We start from the raw sequence: 19,275 nt of genomic DNA on the forward strand, positions 1-19,275 counted from the left end.
GATAAACCAAACCGATAATACTTAAAATCGAATCGAATTGACAAATACACACCCCTAAATTGTGTTGTAGAATTTAGTGGAATTACTTACACGAGAGGAGTAATAATGCATTATGGATAAAAGTCTTAAGGAGCATCGATCATCCATAATGGAAACTTGTCAACTCTAATTAATTAAACATTAGTGACATTTAATTTGTAACTTAACCAAGAAAATCAAAATTGTGACTTTTACTTCCTTTATTTGGACGGCGATACATCTTACGAAATCTTTGTTTTCACATGATACACAGCATATATTAGTGTTACGAAATATGCATCATGTTATTATCTTTTCACGTACCCTACACGATTTCGAGATATTAGTAGAGATATATATATTGAAAAGAAAAAGGATGTTTACAATTATGTTCGAATAGAAAAGTATATTAAAAAGGGCAAAATAGTCCCAAAAAATACATTAATAATAAGAAGGTTTAAAGATTACAAAGAAATTAATAAGTGTAGTAAATCACCAGAAAGATTAGTTTCGAAATAAAAAATAAAAGGAAACCTCTGAGGTCTTAATTAGTTAGTTCTAATATGTGAACACCTTCACTTAAGTAGCAGTAGTGGTTACGAGAGACACATGAATAAAATTTCTATCGGTACTTCAGCTACTTTGGAGTGTAGTTCATCATTAATATAATCATCAATATTGGTGTGAGTTGGTTCATTTTATTTTGTAAATTGGTTTTCTTTTTGGGCAGCTAATTATAGCTTTCCTTGATCATGAGTTGACTATTATCGAACCAGTATTAAAACTAGTGCAGAAAATCAGCCTAAATTCATTTAACAGAGATAAGATTAGGACTACTTTAATTGTTTTGAGCTCTCAATTCAACTTTGTAACAGCTAAAAAAATGGGCAATATATTAAAGAAAAACTCTGAAGTTAGCCAGTTTTATTCCGGGCACACATAATTTTTACGTTAGTCTAATCACCTTTTTAAAAGGGGTAATTAGGTAAAGTAAAGTTTAGTTGTGCACTGAATAGGAAAGTTAAACAAATTTAGTAAAGTTTAATGTTTCTAATTGTATTCATGTATATAGAATATGAAGAAATTTTATGTTAACTATAAAAGGTAAAAGCTAGATGTTTAAAAATCATAATCCAAGTATAATGTCTTCTCATCATTTGAAAGGCGTACACAAATTGTCTTTAACCAATAAAATAAGAAACGCAATATGTGAGTATAAGAAAGAAAATCCAACTATAGAATCATATTTTACAAAGAAATAGTTATTGGTCTAGTATTATTGACTAATTAAATATATATAAATTCTTGATGTATTCTAGTAATTATTACTTTACATTTTTTCTAGGCCTTTAATACTTTATTTTTAATTATTATCTAATGCATTTAACGAGAATATTACTTTAATATAACTAGTCCAAGTCGGGACTGAAAAAAATATTTATTTAGCGAGATTATTACTTTATCGAATATTACTTTATGGAGATTTTACTCTGTATAGAAAGTAGGTCTGAAAAGTATGTATAACGGAACCCTACTCAATCAGTCAATTGTGTGTTTCTACCTTACAATTAGATGTAGAAAAGTCGGACAATTAATTCTTCTTTCAATTTTGGTAAAATGCTATATATGACTTTCCCACGGAAAATGAAGTTCAACTGACACTAGACTAATTTTCTCATTTAATTAGATGCCGCCCTCGTACTCTTTATTATTGAGACCTTATAGAGCTCTGCCAGCTGCTAGCCACTGCTTAAATGTATATCAACACTAATCTGATAAAGAAGTAAACTTTAACATTAACTCAACCTAAAATTCAATTCAATGAGAAGGATTGTTCAAGACTATATAAGGGATCAAGTAATTTATACCTGTGACGGTTTGATCAAATTTGAATATATTTGAAAATGGTCAAGCTATAGGAAAATAAGGAGAGTTAGAAAAATATGATTAATTATAGTGTTAATACCATTAATTGAAATTATGGTAGCTCTGATCAAGTTTGAATATATTTGAAAATGATAAAGAAATTAAACATCTAGAGCGCACTGTATTTTATTAAATTTCTTCGACAAACGTTAATGCCTCCTTTTGCCAATCACAGTTTATATAGTTGTAATTGTTAATGAATTGATTATTGGAGTACCATTTTCAACAAGTTTGACATAATATAATACAACAAGAAATACTGGATTAGAATCCTTTTTACGTAAAAAGGAAGAAATGGTAATATTGTTTCCATGACACTTGACTTAAAAAACAAAATAATTACAAGGTAAATTTCATGTTGAAATAGGATTTAGTGACCCCCCCCCCCCCCCCTCCCAAAAAAAGAAAAAAGAAAAAAAGGAAGAAGGTTTACCGAGGATTTAATTTCTTATAAATAAATAGTGAAAAGGGTACTAATTGATAAAAGTAAAGATTGTGGCTGCTGGGATTCGAGCCCAGGTCTCCACGGCCACAACGTGGAATTCTTACCACTAAACTACAGCCACTTGATTTATCACAAATCTAAAACTAATTTATATATTAAAATAGTAATAGACACCTAAACAAATAATGAATGTGGTAGTAAACCATTTAAATTAGTTCCACAGTTAAGTAAAATCTTAAAATAAAAATATTAGTTATTCAAATAATTTAGAATTTGAGGACATTGTTTTATGAGAAGAAAATGAAAATTTGCTACTCCAGTAGACGTGGGTGACAAAAGTGAATGGATAATGATTGTAATAGCTATAGTAGTTGCATTATTCAAGCACTCCAATGATTGTTGAATATATTACTCCTTTTTTGTATTTAAATAATCTTATCATATATCATAGTGCGTCCAACTAGGATTCCATTTCTTGTTTCTATACAACCCCGAGGGAATTTAGAACACACTATATATCTACATTACTGGGATTTCTTTCTTTTTCTTATTTAGCATAGCACAAACCTTTTCACAAGAGATTTTAAAAAGTACAAAAGATTCTTGGTCATTTCCAATGCCTCATATTATTGGATGCTTAAGTGTATACTCGCCCCGTTTCATTTAATTTAGTCCGATATGAAAATTAAATGTTTCATTTTATTTGTTCAGTTTAGTAAATCAAGAAAATTTTATTATTTCTTTCTCATACTCTTCTTAGTATTAAATAACTATATAAAATAATAACAATCAAACTTAGAGTTTCAAAACATCATTAATTAAATTAGGTTAGTAAAATATACCAAATAATATGAAACGAAGCAAGTATATTCTATATATAGCATATATCGTTCTTAGGAATATTTTCTCTGGATTCTATATAAAAGCATGTAATTATGAACTTCATCAAATAACTCAGGAACATGTTTCTTGGTTCTATGTATTTCAGTCTACACTAGAATTTTGCATTACAATATGCGGGATATTTCAATCAATAATTCTGTCCACCTTATTGTGTTTGATTTAATTTGTACGTTTCCTTCATTTGAATATACACCTTTTTTTTTTAAATCTCTTAAAATACTTAAAAAGTAGAAGGGGTTGTTCAGCAATGAGGCCAATTGAGAAGAGGCCAAAATATAGTGGACAAAAAATGGACCATTATTTCATTTTTTGTTAATTGATTATTCCTTGATTTTGGACGCTGGTCCTTTATGTTAACCGCCTTCAATAATATCCCACTTTTTCCCTAAAATAATCCTATCATTTTCCTTGCTATGCATATACATATACCTATCAAAAAGTCCTTACAATGGGTAGATCATAGAGTGGACTATATATTATTGATGGAATTGTGAAATTAATTCTTATAGATATACTCCATCTAAAATACAATAAGGACATCCATTAATTGTTTATTTTGTCCAAAAAAATAAATTGTTGATGCCTGTTTCATGTGTCTTAAAAAAATAATAGATTAAGTAATGCTAAGTATCGCCAAATCAATAGTTATGAATTATGATATTGCTGTTATTTCCCAGCTTCGCTCGGGCGATATGCACCTTTTGTTGGTTTTAGTCATTTTCAACTTTAATGAATGGACCTTATATATACATATGTCACTATATAGAGTCTATTATGATATATATATTATTATTCTCTCTTTGTTGGAACTGTTACTTTTGAGCCGAGGATCTTTGGAAATAACATTTCTATTTCTATGAAATAGTGGTAAGATTTACGTACACTTTACCCTCTGCACACCCCACTTGTGAGATTTCACTTGATATATTGTTATTATATATAGGGTCTATTAAACGATTCAAATTCATAAACTATTAAAAAGAGATCGTTTCAATGTAGTAACATGTTATCAATTAAACATGTGTTTACACAAGGACTCATGCCATCAAAACGGCTCGGTACATATTTTCGTGTAACATGAAACAAACTTTTACGTCGGCAGAACATCTTCCCTAGAAGTTTTTTTTCCTTTTTTTAAAAAAATAGGTTCAATAAGTTAAAACATATGTTGCCTTCACATTTACAAATTACAAATTACAAAGAAGCACTACATGTGAAAAACAAGCTCAAATAAAACAGTAATGAGATCATCAAACTCCAATGGCTAGAATGAAGACAAACAGACTTCCATGCGAAATACAAAAAGACAAATTCTTTAAATATCATGTGTTGTCAGAGACATTTGTCATCTATATGAAATATGGGGAATACGACTTGATCCAGTACTGGTTTAACTAGGCACACCATCATAAACAAATTAAGCACTAAATTTATAAACACTTAAAACGAATAAACTATGCAATTAATAACTGCAATATGCAAGCATAAATTAGTACTGGTAATTAATATTGGTAGCAGTAACAATTTTTCTAGTGGCATAATTATAATTAGGACTACATATTAAGACATGCCTCATTCAAACATAATTCATTAAATGGAGTACTTGGTTTAGGAAGTGAGTTTCGTCTCACTAAAAGATATTAGACAATCATCACTTTGTTTGAATCGAGTTAGATCCATAAATTTATTTTCTTAATATGGTATCCTCATGAACTATATATCTTCTAGATTTGATTTATGCCGAAAATTCCTTTTCCAAACATTTAATGTTGGGATTGTTTTACACTTTTCCTCATTGAAAATGAAAAAGAAAAGAGGGACGTATCTTCTTTAATTAAGGATGAACAATTTATTCAATTTCATATAGTTTAAGAATATTTTAATTTTGATTCTTTTCCGTTTGTTATTGAGTCAACATATATATAAAAATGGAGTATATATGTACATCATATTTACATCACTCTCCACCAAATATATAAAGGTTGGTTTGCTTAGCTTCTAAACTTCAAATTCCACATGTTTTCCGAGATTGCCATCATTGAATAGCCTGCTAGCAAAATGAATAGGGACACACACTGATGATCTCAGTGCACATTAATTCTCTTCTATACTTTTGTCTCCATTAATTCCCCACTCAATCTTTCTCTCTTCCTAGCTAAAACGACCATGCTTGCAAATTAAACGTACGTGGTACAAAGTATAACTAGCCTTGAGAAAGAACTAAATTAAACCTAGCCATTCAACAGCAAGTTGCTTTTTTTTTTTGGAATATATTTGAATCATATTTGGCCATGGATTCTACGAATCTTTATAATCATCATCAACTCCAACAGCAACAACAGCTTGCTGGGTATCCCTTTTGCACTGGAGTTTCAACTGTACAAGATTGGAACTCAGGAATCACCTCGTAAGTTGTTATATTAGTACTTCCTTTCTAAGTGAAAACACGAATTCGCATTTGATTTGAGTTCAAAGCAACTAAGTCTAAGATTTAGTGTCAAAATATTATCACCTTCTAAGCATTATTCCTAGCTCAAGAGTTTCTTATGGACAAGGAGAAGTAGAAATTTAATTTAAACACGAACACTTGCTAGACTTTTAGTATGTGTCGTTCCATCCTCAAATATTTCTTCATCGTAAAGATTCTTCTTCGCTTTGAGTACGAACTATATGATTGATTAATCAATCAAAGACTTTGGTCAAAGTGTCCAACTCATAATTAGCGAATTTGTAGGTTTAGTTCCTAATTGATGCAACACATATCACATAATTCACATGATTATAGCAAGTTTTGCTTGAGCTGCTTTAATGGTATTCTTTACTTTACACTCGTAGTGTGGGGAAGAAGTGGACTCTAGAGGACCTAATAATTGAATTAAAGAAGCTTACTGTATTATCGATCAATTGTTTTTTAGATCATTCTATTTATTACATTTTGTTATGTCATAATAAATACTCTTATGATTAACTTGAATTTTAGGGTTTATTGGTGTACATGTACAGTAGCTTTATCATCTATTCTATCTGTAATACTACAGAGAAGAAGAATATTACTACAAGCTGGGACACATGAAAATGATCCAGAATAACATCTCATCAGAAGAGCTGTGGAAAAGAAGCATTGACACATATCCATTAATGAACACCTCAATGTTCCACGATGACCATCATGAATCATCCAACGATCAGCTGGATGACAAAAATAACAAGGGCTACATAATATCCAGCGATTATTTCTACAAGATGAAAGATATGAGTAACAACTTGTTCAAAGAAAGTTACTTTGAAAACGAACAACAACATGCTTTTGATCTGAATGAGAATCTTCTATCCGAAGATTCGTACATGAACAATGCTAATAAAACTAGCATTGCTTTTTCCGGTTTAACTTGTAATTCGAGTTATATCTCAAGTCATGAGATGGAACATTCAGATTTCCAGGGGTTGAAGTTAGCATTTAATGGCCTAACTTTCAAGAACAATATTAGTGGCCATTTCGCTACAGAAAGGATGTCTTCGGGATTTGCTCATGGACTAATGCAAGAATTAACCCATAGTTCATCATCAAATAGATCCAACAAAGTAGGGACCTTCTTGCTTAGTAATTTTTCTTTCAATTTCTTCATTAATTTTCTGCTAATTTACGTTCACTGTCGTCTTAAATTGTTTTAAACAGATAAAATCAAATGTTAGGAATGACATTGGAGTTTCTTCAAAAGCAAAGAGATTTAATTATTCTGCTGAAGAAGCAGCTATTCCATGTCAAGAAGCATCAAAGAAGCCTCGAGTCACATCGCAATCTTCAAGCACATTAATGCTTAAGGTGAAAAAGGAATTAATAAGAAGGAAAGAAAATTGAAGTTATATAATTAAAATTTCCACTTGATAATCAAAAAGTTCTTATCGATGTTATGCATATGTTGAAGTGTGTGATAATCTCATTTAAAATATCTATTATGCCATTGATGATAACATACTTTTATTTATTCAATATATCTTCAACACACCCCTCATGTGTTAGCGGACTCTTTCTACGTGCTTTGGTCAAGTATGTGACCATCTTATCTAAAAGTTTAAGTTATTAAATAAAACGCACTTTTATTTACCTAATTATGTACGTCGTCTTGAGACAAATTTACTTGTCGTTTTGAAGCAGGTTCGAAAGGAAAAACTAGGAGACAGGATTTCAGCTCTACACAGATTAGTGGCACCTTTCGGCAAGGTATATATACTCTACTCTATAAATAGTACATATCATCAGAATCCACTTAAATGGGAGACTGGCAAAAGGAGAGCACAGTTTTACTTTTACTATATATTTTAATGTTAGGACCATGCTGATTTTTCCTTCTTTTCTCCCACAATGATCGATGCAGACTGATACTGCGTCAGTATTAAAAGAAGCCATTGGCTATATTCAGTTCCTTCAGGACCAAATCCTGGTAAAACACTCATTCTGCTTAATTAATTTCCTCTTAAATTCATCTTCATATTCGTTTTCCTGGAAAAAGCTAAGATTCATATAGAATATCCCTACTAAGAGATTCATATATACGTAGCGTTACATTATTTATAGCTTCTTAATTTCCCTTTTGTTAATTTTATAATAATGCAGACATTAAGCATGCCATATACGAAATCAGCTCAAGGGAAGCTCCAACACATACACTTAAAGGTAAGGAAGAGAAATGCGTTGAAATATGTTGTGATAATTTCAGAGACCTAGACCCTAACGTTTTGAGCTATAATGCATATACATCCCTCGTGGTATTAAATATTATGCAAGACTAAAGACTTCCCTTCTTTCATAATTAGGGTAACGAAATTGTATTATAACTTCAAATCGACTAATTAATGTGCCCCTTATATGACGAAACCTGAGATGTTAGTAGTGCATATATACAACTTAATTCTATAGAAACTGTATAAGTAAGGTAATTGAATACTTTTTGGTGTATGGTGTAACAGGATTCGAGGATAGACATGAAGAGTCAGCCAGTGCTAGATCTTGAAAGTAGAGGATTATGTCTTGTGCCAACATCTTTTTCTTCTTACATCACTTTTGCGTTGCGCGTTCCCGCTGGACTAGACTCATGTTAGCTGTTGGATGTATGGTTCCTGCGATTGATGTTGAGATATATATTATTAATCATGAAATATATATTATTAACCATGAATTTAGATATAGTTTTTTTATTATAAAACAATTGTTTATTTAATTTTAATAAAAGATTTAATAGATCATATATTCATTTATGTGTCCATTTATTTATATTGTAGATGATTTAGTGTATAGAGTTTTAACTTATGCACAGATGATTAAATCATCGGTTCTTATAAGTATAAAGTTTTTTGTTCACAATCTAAGATGGAAATTGGACAAGCCATCGGTATGATTGTAGCACAAGATTATATGAAATTTATCTTGATTATGAGAATGATATAGTTTCAACTTCTTGTGCTAGTGCATTTTATATGTATTGAACGGGACCAAGTAGATATAGTTGTTTTAGACTGACTGCCAAAAAAAACATATTTTCTAAACTGTTAAATGTAATTATATTCTCAATCTTGATATAACTATTATGATCTGAATATATTAATTATCGTTTTAATTTATTAAAATGTGAGATTCTGAGATGGGTCAATATGCCAGGTAGATTGGATGATAATAATATATATTAGTGAAATAATAAGATAGTTGATGGAATCCATGTCTCGATATAGAGATTGATAATATGCCTTTTTGAGAAGCTTATAAATTTTCATCGTGTCAAACCTTGCAAGTGGATTTATGAATCTGACATCTGAAATAAGTTAAGCAGTGCTCTAAAGAATATTAATCTTTAAGTTAAATTCGTCAGTAATTTAATTTATTGATTAGTATCTGTAATCTTAACATGGGGAATTACATAAGTGTTTAATAGAAAATTTTGAAATATAAATGGAGTGAGTGCACTTACGAATTTATAGTGGAATGGTTTGTAATTTATTATAGTAAGAATAATTCAAATTAATTATTTTGAATTATTTTCATATTAAGGAGCCTCAGTAATTAATTTCGTGGTCCCTACCATGCCCATATTTAACTAGAATTTAGAATCTTATTTTCTTCTCATTTTTCGACTGGGAAAAGTCCTTTTAAATAGGGGTTCTCCTAACCTAAAAAAGATGAGATGTCGGGTTTTTCTATGCGATACTTGCCCACCCAAGTAAGTTCCGCTGTGAACTTGGGATCACTGTAGAAGATGGCAGGGCAGAACTGCAGTCTAACTTGAGAATTTGCTTGAAGGTATTTGCTCACGCTTCAAAGGGTATTAATCGAATTAAATTTCAAAAAGTTTATGTCTTCTACCATGCTTGTATGTGTTTTAGCATAAACATATATGCTATCTATTATTCATGTAAGCGGTACGATTCTTGTATGCTTCCGTTGTGCATATAGTTTTCCAATAATTGAAACATCGGACAACTACGATCCATTAATGACTTCCGTGGAAGCATATGGCCGGTAGATAAATTGTACAGTTACTGTAACTTTGCATGCCCAAAATCATGCAGATAATGTTTACCGTGACATACTATATGTTTTATTTACTATCAATAATCGCTTAAAGATTTATAGCAAGGACAAATCCAGATTCTTGAAGCAATTCTCATTTCATCTATATATTGACGGGTAATATTTTGTGCTCTTTATGTAATTTAAGATTTGGAGGAGGTACTAATCACTCCGAGCCACTCAATTCTGTACTCTTTTTACCCGACTTTTTAAAAATACCAACTGTCCATGATATGTCCCTCCATTTTAATGTAGTTGAAAGCTTGAAATGTAGGAAAATCTGGGTGCTGGGAAATGAACACACTTGTATTATTGTACTTCCCAGAAGTTATGGACCTGAATTAAATGAAGGAAATCTAAGTGGAAAAATGTCACTTGTCTGAGACTTAACAATAATGATCTGTCATTACATTAACAGGAAAAAGTCCAAGAAGTTTATGTTTCAATCTCTGGATAATTAAACATATTTTTACTTTTACAAAGTATAGGATCCACAAAAGAATGGAAACAAGTAAACTAAGATATCAAACAGGATGTAATTATAGAGTTGAAGTGCTTCTTGTCAGCACCTATGTTCTTCCTTCTTCCATAAACCCCCTCTGAACCCTGCATCTTCAATTGGAAATGACTCCAACTCGGGGCACCAGCTAGCCTTGAGTATTCTTAACGAAGGCATCACTCGATTCACTGCTGACCATTCTAATCTCAAATCAGTTAAAGCTTCCAACATTAACCCCTCAATTTTCCAAAGAGTACTGCGATCACCCCAGAAGTTATCATGCATTTCTTTCATATCACCTGAAATGATTGAGAGATATCGCAACAAGGGGAGAGATGTGGGGTTAAGCCATTCAGGACTTATTTTACCTGGATAGAATTTGAGAATCAGCTCGTGGAGTTGTCGAGGAGGATAAAGTCTACCAAGTTTTGTGACTAGTCGATCATCTTGACTATCAAAGCAACTTATTGTCAAAAATTGAAGTTCTTGGAGATCTATCAGTGCATTCCCCTCATCATCCCCAATCTCCTCATCCTGAGTTAGTCTTAAACTGAGAGTTCTCAGTCGAGTCAGGCTTCTAAGTTCAGAAATACGACAACCTCCAGGCTGGCTTAATTTTGCAGGCTTAAATCCAAGCAGTACTTGAAGATTGGAAAGCCTACTCAGTCCTTTTGGCAGGTAATCAAGTGACCCACAGTGATTCAAATCTAAAACAGCTAGTTCCTCAAATGTTATAACACAACAGGGGAGCATTTTCATATTCTGGCAATTGCTGAAGTCCAAAATCTGTAATTTTTCAAGCTTGGATATGGAATCTGGAACACCAGTCAATGGATGTGTATTGCTTAAACTGAGATAAGTAAGCTGTTTGGCGGATCCAATGCCTTCCAGCAAACTTGAAATAGGCACATTGAAAAGTGATTTCGACAGATCCAGTACCTGGAGGTGTCGACTATTGCAGAAATTCTTGGCAATGTCAGAAGGGATTTTGTTTACTTCACCACTCTTGGTGGTTGTCAGCAGTGCTCGTAATTTTTGATTGCTCAATAGTTGCTTCCCATTCATCTCACTCTTAATACCCAAATGTCGACAATTAGCATCAGATGGGGTGGAAAATGAATCATCGTCTGCAATCTTGATCACCAAATCACGAACCATATCATGCATTTTGCATGTATGGATCACACCATTGTAAGCCTTATCAACAACTTCTATCAAACATCGATTGGATAGTTGTGAGAAACAATCTTCTCCAACTTCAGTTGATAACCTACCACTTCTTAGAGGGATGAAGCTTTCTCCGATCCACCAACGGATCAGCTGGTCTTTTGGTATGACACAATCCTCAGGAAAGAGTGAAAAACAGAGGAAACAGGATTTTAAGTATGGAGGGAGTTCATCGTAGCTCAACTGTAATGAAGCCATCACTGAGTCATCATTTTCTTTCAATTCATCGCGGAAATGATTTGCAATACGCCTCCATTCATGATAGTAAGGTGGTTTACAAAGCATCACTCCTCCTACTGCTTTGATTGCTAATGGAAGACCCTTACATTTTTCCACAATCTCCTTTCCCACATTCTCCAATTCAGGAAAAATGCATTCACCTGCAGTCGCTGCAAATGCAATCTTCCGGAACAGTAACCAACTGTAGTCCTCATTGAGGAATTTTGGCCAGTGTGTCCTTGCTTCTGTGACACCCATCTTGCGAGCGACTAACTCATTTCTCGTAGTTACAATAACACTGCTCCCATTTCCTTTGGGTAGTCCAGAATAGATTTTCTGCCACCAAGCATTGTCCAAGCTCCAAACATCATCCATAACAATCAAAAACCTCTTTCCTAAAAGGTACTGATTTATTTTTCTTAACAATTCACTCTGGTCATCACCAATGCATGCATCTCCCAAACTCTTCAATATGCTTCTCATGACTTGTTCCTCAGTAAATGTTTGAGAAACAGACACCCAAATTCTCCTCTCGAAGTGATTCTCCACGCTTCTTTCATTGAAGATTTTCTGAGCAAGAGTGGTTTTTCCGAGCCCTCCCATACCCACAAATGCAATGGCAAGTAAACCATCACTTGCTTCAAATAGCCAATCCTTTATCTTCTCTGTGTCACCTTCCAAACCAACAACCTGAGTGTGGTCATAAAGGGAAGAAGTCCATCTTGTCATAAGATTATTGTGTGCCTCCATACTTCCTTCTTTCATAAGTGGCACTCCAAGGTATGTCGAAATGTTTTGCTTTATTTCTGAGATCTTCTCATTGATTTCAGCAAGTCGCTTCCCAGTTTGATAGCGATGACATAGCCTTTTGGGATGGAAGCGCGTAGAAATTCTAGTAGCCCCATTACTATCTGCTGATTGATTGTGGCAGTCCTCCAGTATCTCTTCAGCTTCAAAGATTAAGTCTCGCAAACAGGCCATGACCGCTTTAAGGGTGACGTGTTTCCTCTTGAGCCTCTCTGCATCCTTGAGAAAGCTTTGCATGAATAGCAGTTCATTCTTCAGCTTTTCAAACTTTTGTCTGTATTGACTTAGAAATCTGCTTTCCTCAGTGAGAACATTAAGCAGTTTCTCCAAGAATACAGTTACCACTGCATCCACCATTTCTTCTACTTCAAATTTCTGAAATGCAGCACAATGAAATTGGCTCACCTGATAAGACCAAAGAATCATATTATTGCTAGCAGGCAAGGGTGTGGAGGGACTCAAGAATATACTTATGGTTTCACATTGCCATTTTCATAAACAGCAAACAGCCTCTCTACCGCACAAATGTGGCGATAAGGTCTGTGTACGTCCTACCCTCCCCAGATTCCACTTGTGAGACTACACTGGGTATGTTGTAGTGTAGTAAACATGAAATTTGTTTTGCAATTAAGTGTTACCTCCTACAAAAGGAAACATCTAAGTCTGTCAAGGACTATGATATCTTCTTGACACACACTTATGCCTCGATTGGTTTACCTTGTAAGAATAATATATTATCAGGATAGAACTAGGAATACAATGTCTGGTTCAATTTATTTTCCACATTAACAATATATAACCTGGATCTAGTATTATTTTATCTCCGATAGAATATGAAGAAAAGATACATGTACTATTAGCAATACCTGAATAAAAAAACCTAAAATGATACGGTAGTAAAAAATACCCTTTAAAGTAAGCAGCCTTGTATTAGTAATGAAGGAGACACAAATTTAATACAAGTAATTCTTAGACTTGGCATCTAATCCCCAATCATTTGGTAATTATTATGAGTAAGCTTATCACATAATAACCCATATACTATAATTCTGCTTAACTAGTCCGTGAAGCATTCGAATCTTGATGTTTCTTGAGTAATTTAGAGTCAAATTTTCGATGATAAGCTAAGTTAACAAGAATAGAAGACCAGATTAATTGTTCATGAAAAGGGGACTGTTAAGAAAATTTAACAGAGGTGCGTAACGCTTACTTGTGAAAGAGGAAGATGCTGCTGCCACAGTTATCACCAAAAGGGATTTGACAAATTCAACTTTTCAAAGTTGCAGTGTTAAAGAGAGAGACTTGAAAAATGAGTTAAGGAAGAAGATGAGAAACTGAGAGAAATGGGGACAACACGGTTCGAAGAATAATTCAAAGTCATCGGGTATCATGTATCATATGATATTCAGTAATTTTAATTTTTTATTTTAAAAAAAATTATATTATTATACTAAATTATTTTGATATTTTTAAGTTCAGTAATTATTTTGCGTACCATATCATGAATTAGTAATCATAATTTATCCAAATTCAACTTATATATATTAATATAATAGAGAAATATCTTTTTGATTTTTTCAGAAAAACGTCTCAAACAATTCTTTTTTTCTAAATCAATTCCACCAAAAAAATATTTCAATTTAGATATAGCAGTCGAAATTCTATCATTTAAACAAGGCAACAATTAGTTACTTTATATATTTATTGGTACTATAATAAATATACAAAAATTATATATGTAATATGATATTCGATATTCCGATAATTTTATTATAAATATCAAATTTTAAAATACATATCAAATACTATACCAAAATCACAATATAAAATTTTAACTTTGATATGTATGATGCCATGTTCATCTCTACTCACCTCTGTTTCGTTCAAAGCAAATAAGGAAGGTGTGGACACTATGACTTACGCCACAAATTGAGAAGAAGACCAAATGCATGGTTGAAAAGAGAAGGAAAATGAGAAATGGATGCTATTTATATGATTTAGAGGGCATTTGATTAAGTTTATTAGTGACTAAACACCTACATTAACTTATATTAAGCACTTTTGATTTATTTATGCATTTGATAAAATACCAAAATTTCTTACGAGTTCAAAATCAAATGTTTCATTTTATAAGCTCTTGTAGTTTGACAAGATTTTTTATTATTTTATTTCTCATAGCTTTTTAAATTTTCTAGCTACTCTTCTCAAGAAAAAATTCTTAACCATATGTAGACAAGTATAATTAAAAAAAAAAAGGCAAAGAAAAGCAAGAATGAAACTGATAGCCTTTCTCTTAAAATATCTCTAGTTCAATACTCCAACGTGAAAAGAGACAAATAAAGCAGCTGAATTTTGCTAGTTGGAGGACTGAAATATTGTCTTGGTTAAGAGTTACTACATTTCTCAGCAGTAGTAATTTGACCTTATTACGCATAGATTAAGGTCAAATATGATTAACTTATTTTCTTATAAATAGCATTTTTGATAGAGTGAAACTGCATGAAAAATACTACAAACTGTAATTCGATCTAACATATTTCGGAATGCCATCCTTGTCAAGTAAATGCTTGATACACAATTCTACAAATTCTTTATGTTGGAGCAATTCAAGAGCCTAGATATCAGCTCCTCAAGTCAAGAGAAATGTATTAGAGTAACGGCTATATTTTGTCCTGTGAACTAACAGAGTCGTTACTTCAATTGATTAGTAAAATGCTAGTAATACTGTACTAAGATAACATTGGAACCATGCAAAGCTCCTGAGAACTTGTTACAATAACATCTGCATTGCAGTTGTCCTGATCTCGAAAAGTTAAGAAATTTATTTACTCTTTACCCTGCACTTCTATATTTGATTCAAAAAACAAGAGAAAAGTGCATACGTTTATACATTAAGCATCGAGAAATTGCACCAGTATAATACCTACATCTTTCGATCTCCCTTTTCCCTTACCTACGCCCCCCTCGTCCTCTATTCGGTCTTCCTATTCTCATTCTTCCTCTCCTTTGGTTTCCTAAAGTATGTATCAGAAGTTCAGTTCTCAGTCTTTTAGCTTCTTGAATCTGATTACCATCAACCTTTTCTTCCTCAATCTCGTCCTTCTCATCGCCTTCTTGGGTGCTAGGACTCTTCTCCTCCTTGATTTCATTGGCTTCATCCGCTTTTCGCTTGAGCAAATTAAGCACTCCCTCAAGGACAACATCAGCAACCTCACTTCTCATCAGTTCTTCTGCAACTTCTGCAGGGGTCACCTCTACATTCTTGATTAAGCCTTCAATCTCTCCGAATAGTCTATGATCAGAAACACCCAAGTAGTTAAAAGCCAGAATCTTGAAACTCTGATTAGTACAATAGGACATATGAATATGCATATCCATTCGACCAGGTCTCAACAGAGCAGGATCCAATTTCTCCTTATGGTTGGTTGTGAATACAATAATTCTTTCATCCCCACAATTGGACCACAATCCATCAATGAAGTTCAACAAACCCGATAACGTTATCTGCACGAGAAATTAAACAACTTAAGGATTAAACATTTTCAAAAATACTATCTTTGATGGGAAATCAATATGATACTAAAATTGGAACAGAAGGAGAACAAAGTCAGACCTTAGTGTCAGTGGGTTGATGCCCAAGATTTCGATCGTGCATTTCCACACTACAATCAATATCTTCAATCACAATAATGGATCGGTTCGAAGTGGAGATCAAAATCCTTCTCAATTCCGAGTTAGAATACAAACTGGTAAGTTCCAAATCATATATATCAAACTTCAAGTAATTGGCCATGGCTGCAATCAAGCTAGATTTCCCTGTTCCTGGAGGTCCATACAAAAGATACCCTCTTTTCCAAGCCTTACCAACCTTCTTGTAAAAATCTCTCCTTTTCACAAATCTATCAAGATCTTCAATTATCATCTTCTTCATTTCAGGTTCCATAGCCAAAGTATCAAAAGTTGCAGGATGATCCAAATTTATGGAACCCCAAACCCCACCACCCCCAGCTCCATACCCATATCCATCATCATCGCTACCACAAGGACAATCCCTTGTATACAATTTCACAGCCCTATCATTATCTTGAATCTCTTTAGCCTTTGTCAACACAAAGGGTAAATACTCATTCAAAACACTTTCTTTAAACTTCTTATTAAAACTCAGCTCAAAAAATCTTTTTTCTGGGGTATACCCATGTCTTTCCTGAGGCTCAACAGAGATCAATCTCCATTTCATCTGTACGACGCCGTATACATCAGTGATCTCCTCATCCTTCTCTACGCTTACGTTGATGTTTTTCTGTTTAGGGGTTTTGTGGGCCCGGACTTTGTCGGCGTTTGGGCCGATCTTGGTACGGAGGTAAATTTCGGCAGCCTCGTAAACTTGATTTCGGGTCATTCCACACTGTTCGTCGACGATTATTGTGAGTTGGGTTGAAAGTGGAGTGAAGAGATAACTGATAGCTGATTGGATATATGTGAGGAGTGATTTTGGGATGATATCGTTAGCCATGGTGCGAACAAGCATCATCGACGCCGCTAGAGAAGCGTACGCCGAGAATAAAGTTGATGCCGTGTTCTGCATTTTTGAAACGTCGTACATTTTCGGCGTTTTTGATAAGGGGAATTGAAATGTTAACTGGGTTGCCGGAATTCAGTGAATACGGCCGGCGACGGTGAAGGGACAGGAGAATTGGAGGTACAGGCGACTGAGACAGGGAAAGCTGGAGTCTATTTATATGCGGAAGCTTGAGGATTTCAACAACTAAATTGAGCGATAAACGAGCAAGCTTGATCGCCACGAATATATGGTGTAAATGTTAGCTAGAATATTATTTTTTTCTTTCTCATATATGTTTATAGATTAGACTGAAATTCACATTATTCACTCAATCAAAATTCTAACTTTGAATATTTGTTTTATTGTTTTTGACATAAAAATGTTAGGATCCGTAAATTACAATTGCTAAGAAGCCTATATGATACGTGCTTACAATCATTTTATTGTTTTTTATATTTTATCGAATTAAATTTTGATTTATAGAATTGAAAAGAAAGGTATATTCATATTTAATTTTTAATTATATAAAAAAGAGCAGTTCGGTATCTTAAAACTTTCGATATATGCAAGATCCGGAGAAAAACCCGACCACAAGGGTCTATTATACAAAATGTGCGATAATTCTTTATAATTTATTTAATTGATGTATTTTTGTTAAAAAAAATTCTACATAAAAAGTTGTAAAATAGCATAAAATCTTTTTATAGAATTATTATTTTTCTATAAAGTGTTTCCACTTCGACAAAACCACTGTTTTACGTTTGTCAAATTGGAGCAAATGTTTTGTGCATAACTTGCTAACGTGGCATATTATAAATGGTTGAAATGAAGACTTGTACGATAAGAAAATGTGGACATCTACACTGGAATGTGCCTCTACTTGGGCATCACGCAGAGGGAATCCTTCACGTGGTGTATTTTCAATTGGTTGATCATCGTCTTTCTGTTTGTTTTTACTAATATTTCCTCCCTTTCATATTAAATAAACACTTTCTATTTTACATGATGATTAATAAATATTAATCAACTTTACTATTTTACCTTTTGCTCATATTAATTAACCTCTTTAAAAAGAAAATTTTTGGATCTTCACAATTTATTTAAACTTTCAAAGCATATTAATTATAGAAATAAATTAAAAAAAATTAATTAATTTTATTTTGAGTTAGTAAATGATCAAGTAATATTCAATAAATATTTTTAATAAAATGTTCTTTTAATCTGACACGGGAGGAGTAATCATTAGATTAAGACATCAATTTCATTGAAGTTGAAGAAGCTTCATTACTTCGATAATAAGTATACTCCCTCCGTACCGTTTTAATTGTCATTATAAAATTTTACACAATTTTAAAAAAATATTAATTAAAAATATTATTTGACTAATATAAACTTTATTAATTTTTTAATTTTTATCTATTTACCTAACTCTTAATTCTTGAATAATTAATAATAATGGCAAAGTCAAAAAAAAATAATTAATTCTCTCTTATTTATTTAAATTGACAACTATTTTGGGACAAGTAATTTTAATATACATGACAACTAATATGGATGGAGGAAGTGATATTACTCTTTTTTTATCGATCCATTTTACTTATCATATTTTTTAATATATTTAAAAAAATATTAAATAAATAATTTAACTAATTTTTTTATTATTTTAAATTTCAATTTAATATTATTTATTTATCACCATATTTTATTAAATAAAGATTAAAAGTAAAATAATAAATAATTATATTTAAATATTCTAAAATGATAATTATTTTCTTTAATTTGGTTCGTTTTACTAGACCCATATCACTTGACATAATTCTTAAGCAAGTTTTTATTATGGGTGTATCTTACTAAATTAATTTATTTAATGATATTTTATAACTTTAAATTTAATTATTATTATTATTTAATGCTAAAATAGTATGAAAAAATTAATAATTTTTTCTTTAACTTACTAAAATTAGTAAAAGGAGAATATTAATTTTAGTATCAGAACTAAATAATGTGAAACGGAGAAAACATTTTGGAATCACAACCAAAATAGACCGCAAGAAAACAACTTTCTTGACGTTATGGGAATAATATATAAAATTCTAGTCATATTTTAA

The 19,275-nt window shown here is 32.2% G+C and overlaps 3 protein-coding genes and 1 non-coding gene across 5 annotated transcripts; 1 reads left to right on the plus strand and 3 right to left on the minus strand.

Annotated features, from left to right (window-relative positions):
* Nucleotides 1–2,438: 2,438 nt before the first annotated feature.
* TRNAH-GUG (transfer RNA histidin (anticodon GUG)) lies at nt 2,439–2,510 on the minus strand. The gene has a single exon. It is a non-coding gene; the product is annotated as a tRNA-His (tRNA).
* A 2,768-nt stretch (nt 2,511–5,278) lies between these two features.
* LOC129873612 (transcription factor bHLH110-like) lies at nt 5,279–8,475 on the plus strand. 2 transcript variants are annotated; one of them, XM_055948739.1, is made up of 7 exons: nt 5,279–5,699; nt 6,331–6,874; nt 6,969–7,115; nt 7,446–7,514; nt 7,669–7,734; nt 7,908–7,967; nt 8,261–8,475. In XM_055948739.1, the coding sequence occupies exons 1-7, from the start codon at nt 5,584–5,586 to the stop codon at nt 8,390–8,392; spliced, it is 1,134 nt and encodes a 377-aa protein (XP_055804714.1). In that variant the 5' UTR covers nt 5,279–5,583; the 3' UTR covers nt 8,393–8,475. The 2 variants fall into 2 exon arrangements, with proteins under 2 accessions (XP_055804714.1, XP_055804715.1); XM_055948740.1 differs by having other exon boundaries at nt 5,281–5,699; nt 7,449–7,514.
* A 1,754-nt stretch (nt 8,476–10,229) lies between these two features.
* On the minus strand, nt 10,230–13,962 carry LOC129873679 (disease resistance RPP13-like protein 4). The gene is made up of 2 exons (XM_055948815.1): nt 13,817–13,962; nt 10,230–13,011 (listed from the first exon to the last, which is right to left on the minus strand). The coding sequence occupies exon 2, from the start codon at nt 12,961–12,963 to the stop codon at nt 10,417–10,419; it is 2,547 nt and encodes an 848-aa protein (XP_055804790.1). The 5' UTR covers nt 12,964–13,011; nt 13,817–13,962; the 3' UTR covers nt 10,230–10,416.
* A 1,270-nt stretch (nt 13,963–15,232) lies between these two features.
* LOC129874289 (AAA-ATPase At2g18193-like) lies at nt 15,233–17,489 on the minus strand. Its single transcript, XM_055949552.1, has 2 exons — nt 16,220–17,489; nt 15,233–16,110 (listed from the first exon to the last, which is right to left on the minus strand). The coding sequence occupies exons 1-2, from the start codon at nt 17,207–17,209 to the stop codon at nt 15,556–15,558; spliced, it is 1,545 nt and encodes a 514-aa protein (XP_055805527.1). The 5' UTR covers nt 17,210–17,489; the 3' UTR covers nt 15,233–15,555.
* Between the last annotated feature and the right edge of the window lie 1,786 nt (nt 17,490–19,275).

This window comes from Solanum dulcamara, chromosome 11, assembly GCF_947179165.1.
Source record: "Solanum dulcamara chromosome 11, daSolDulc1.2, whole genome shotgun sequence".
NCBI classification, from domain to species: domain Eukaryota; kingdom Viridiplantae; phylum Streptophyta; class Magnoliopsida; order Solanales; family Solanaceae; genus Solanum; species Solanum dulcamara.

Bases quoted from the DNA above. Each gene is read 5' to 3' on its own strand.
- LOC129874289 (XM_055949552.1), bottom strand. From the start codon at position 17,209: ATGTACGACGTTTCAAAAATGCAGAACACGGCATCAACTTTATTCTCG. The intron at 16,111-16,219 runs GTCTGACTTTGT...TTTCTCGTGCAG, and splicing joins ATCAACCCACTGACACTAAG to ATAACGTTATCGGGTTTGTT.
- LOC129873612 (XM_055948739.1), top strand. From the start codon at position 5,584: ATGGATTCTACGAATCTTTATAATCATCATCAACTCCAACAGCAACAA. The intron at 7,515-7,668 runs GTATATATACTC...TGATCGATGCAG, and splicing joins TAGTGGCACCTTTCGGCAAG to ACTGATACTGCGTCAGTATT. The intron at 7,968-8,260 runs GTAAGGAAGAGA...ATGGTGTAACAG, and splicing joins TCCAACACATACACTTAAAG to GATTCGAGGATAGACATGAA.
- LOC129873679 (XM_055948815.1), bottom strand. From the start codon at position 12,963: ATGGTGGATGCAGTGGTAACTGTATTCTTGGAGAAACTGCTTAATGTT.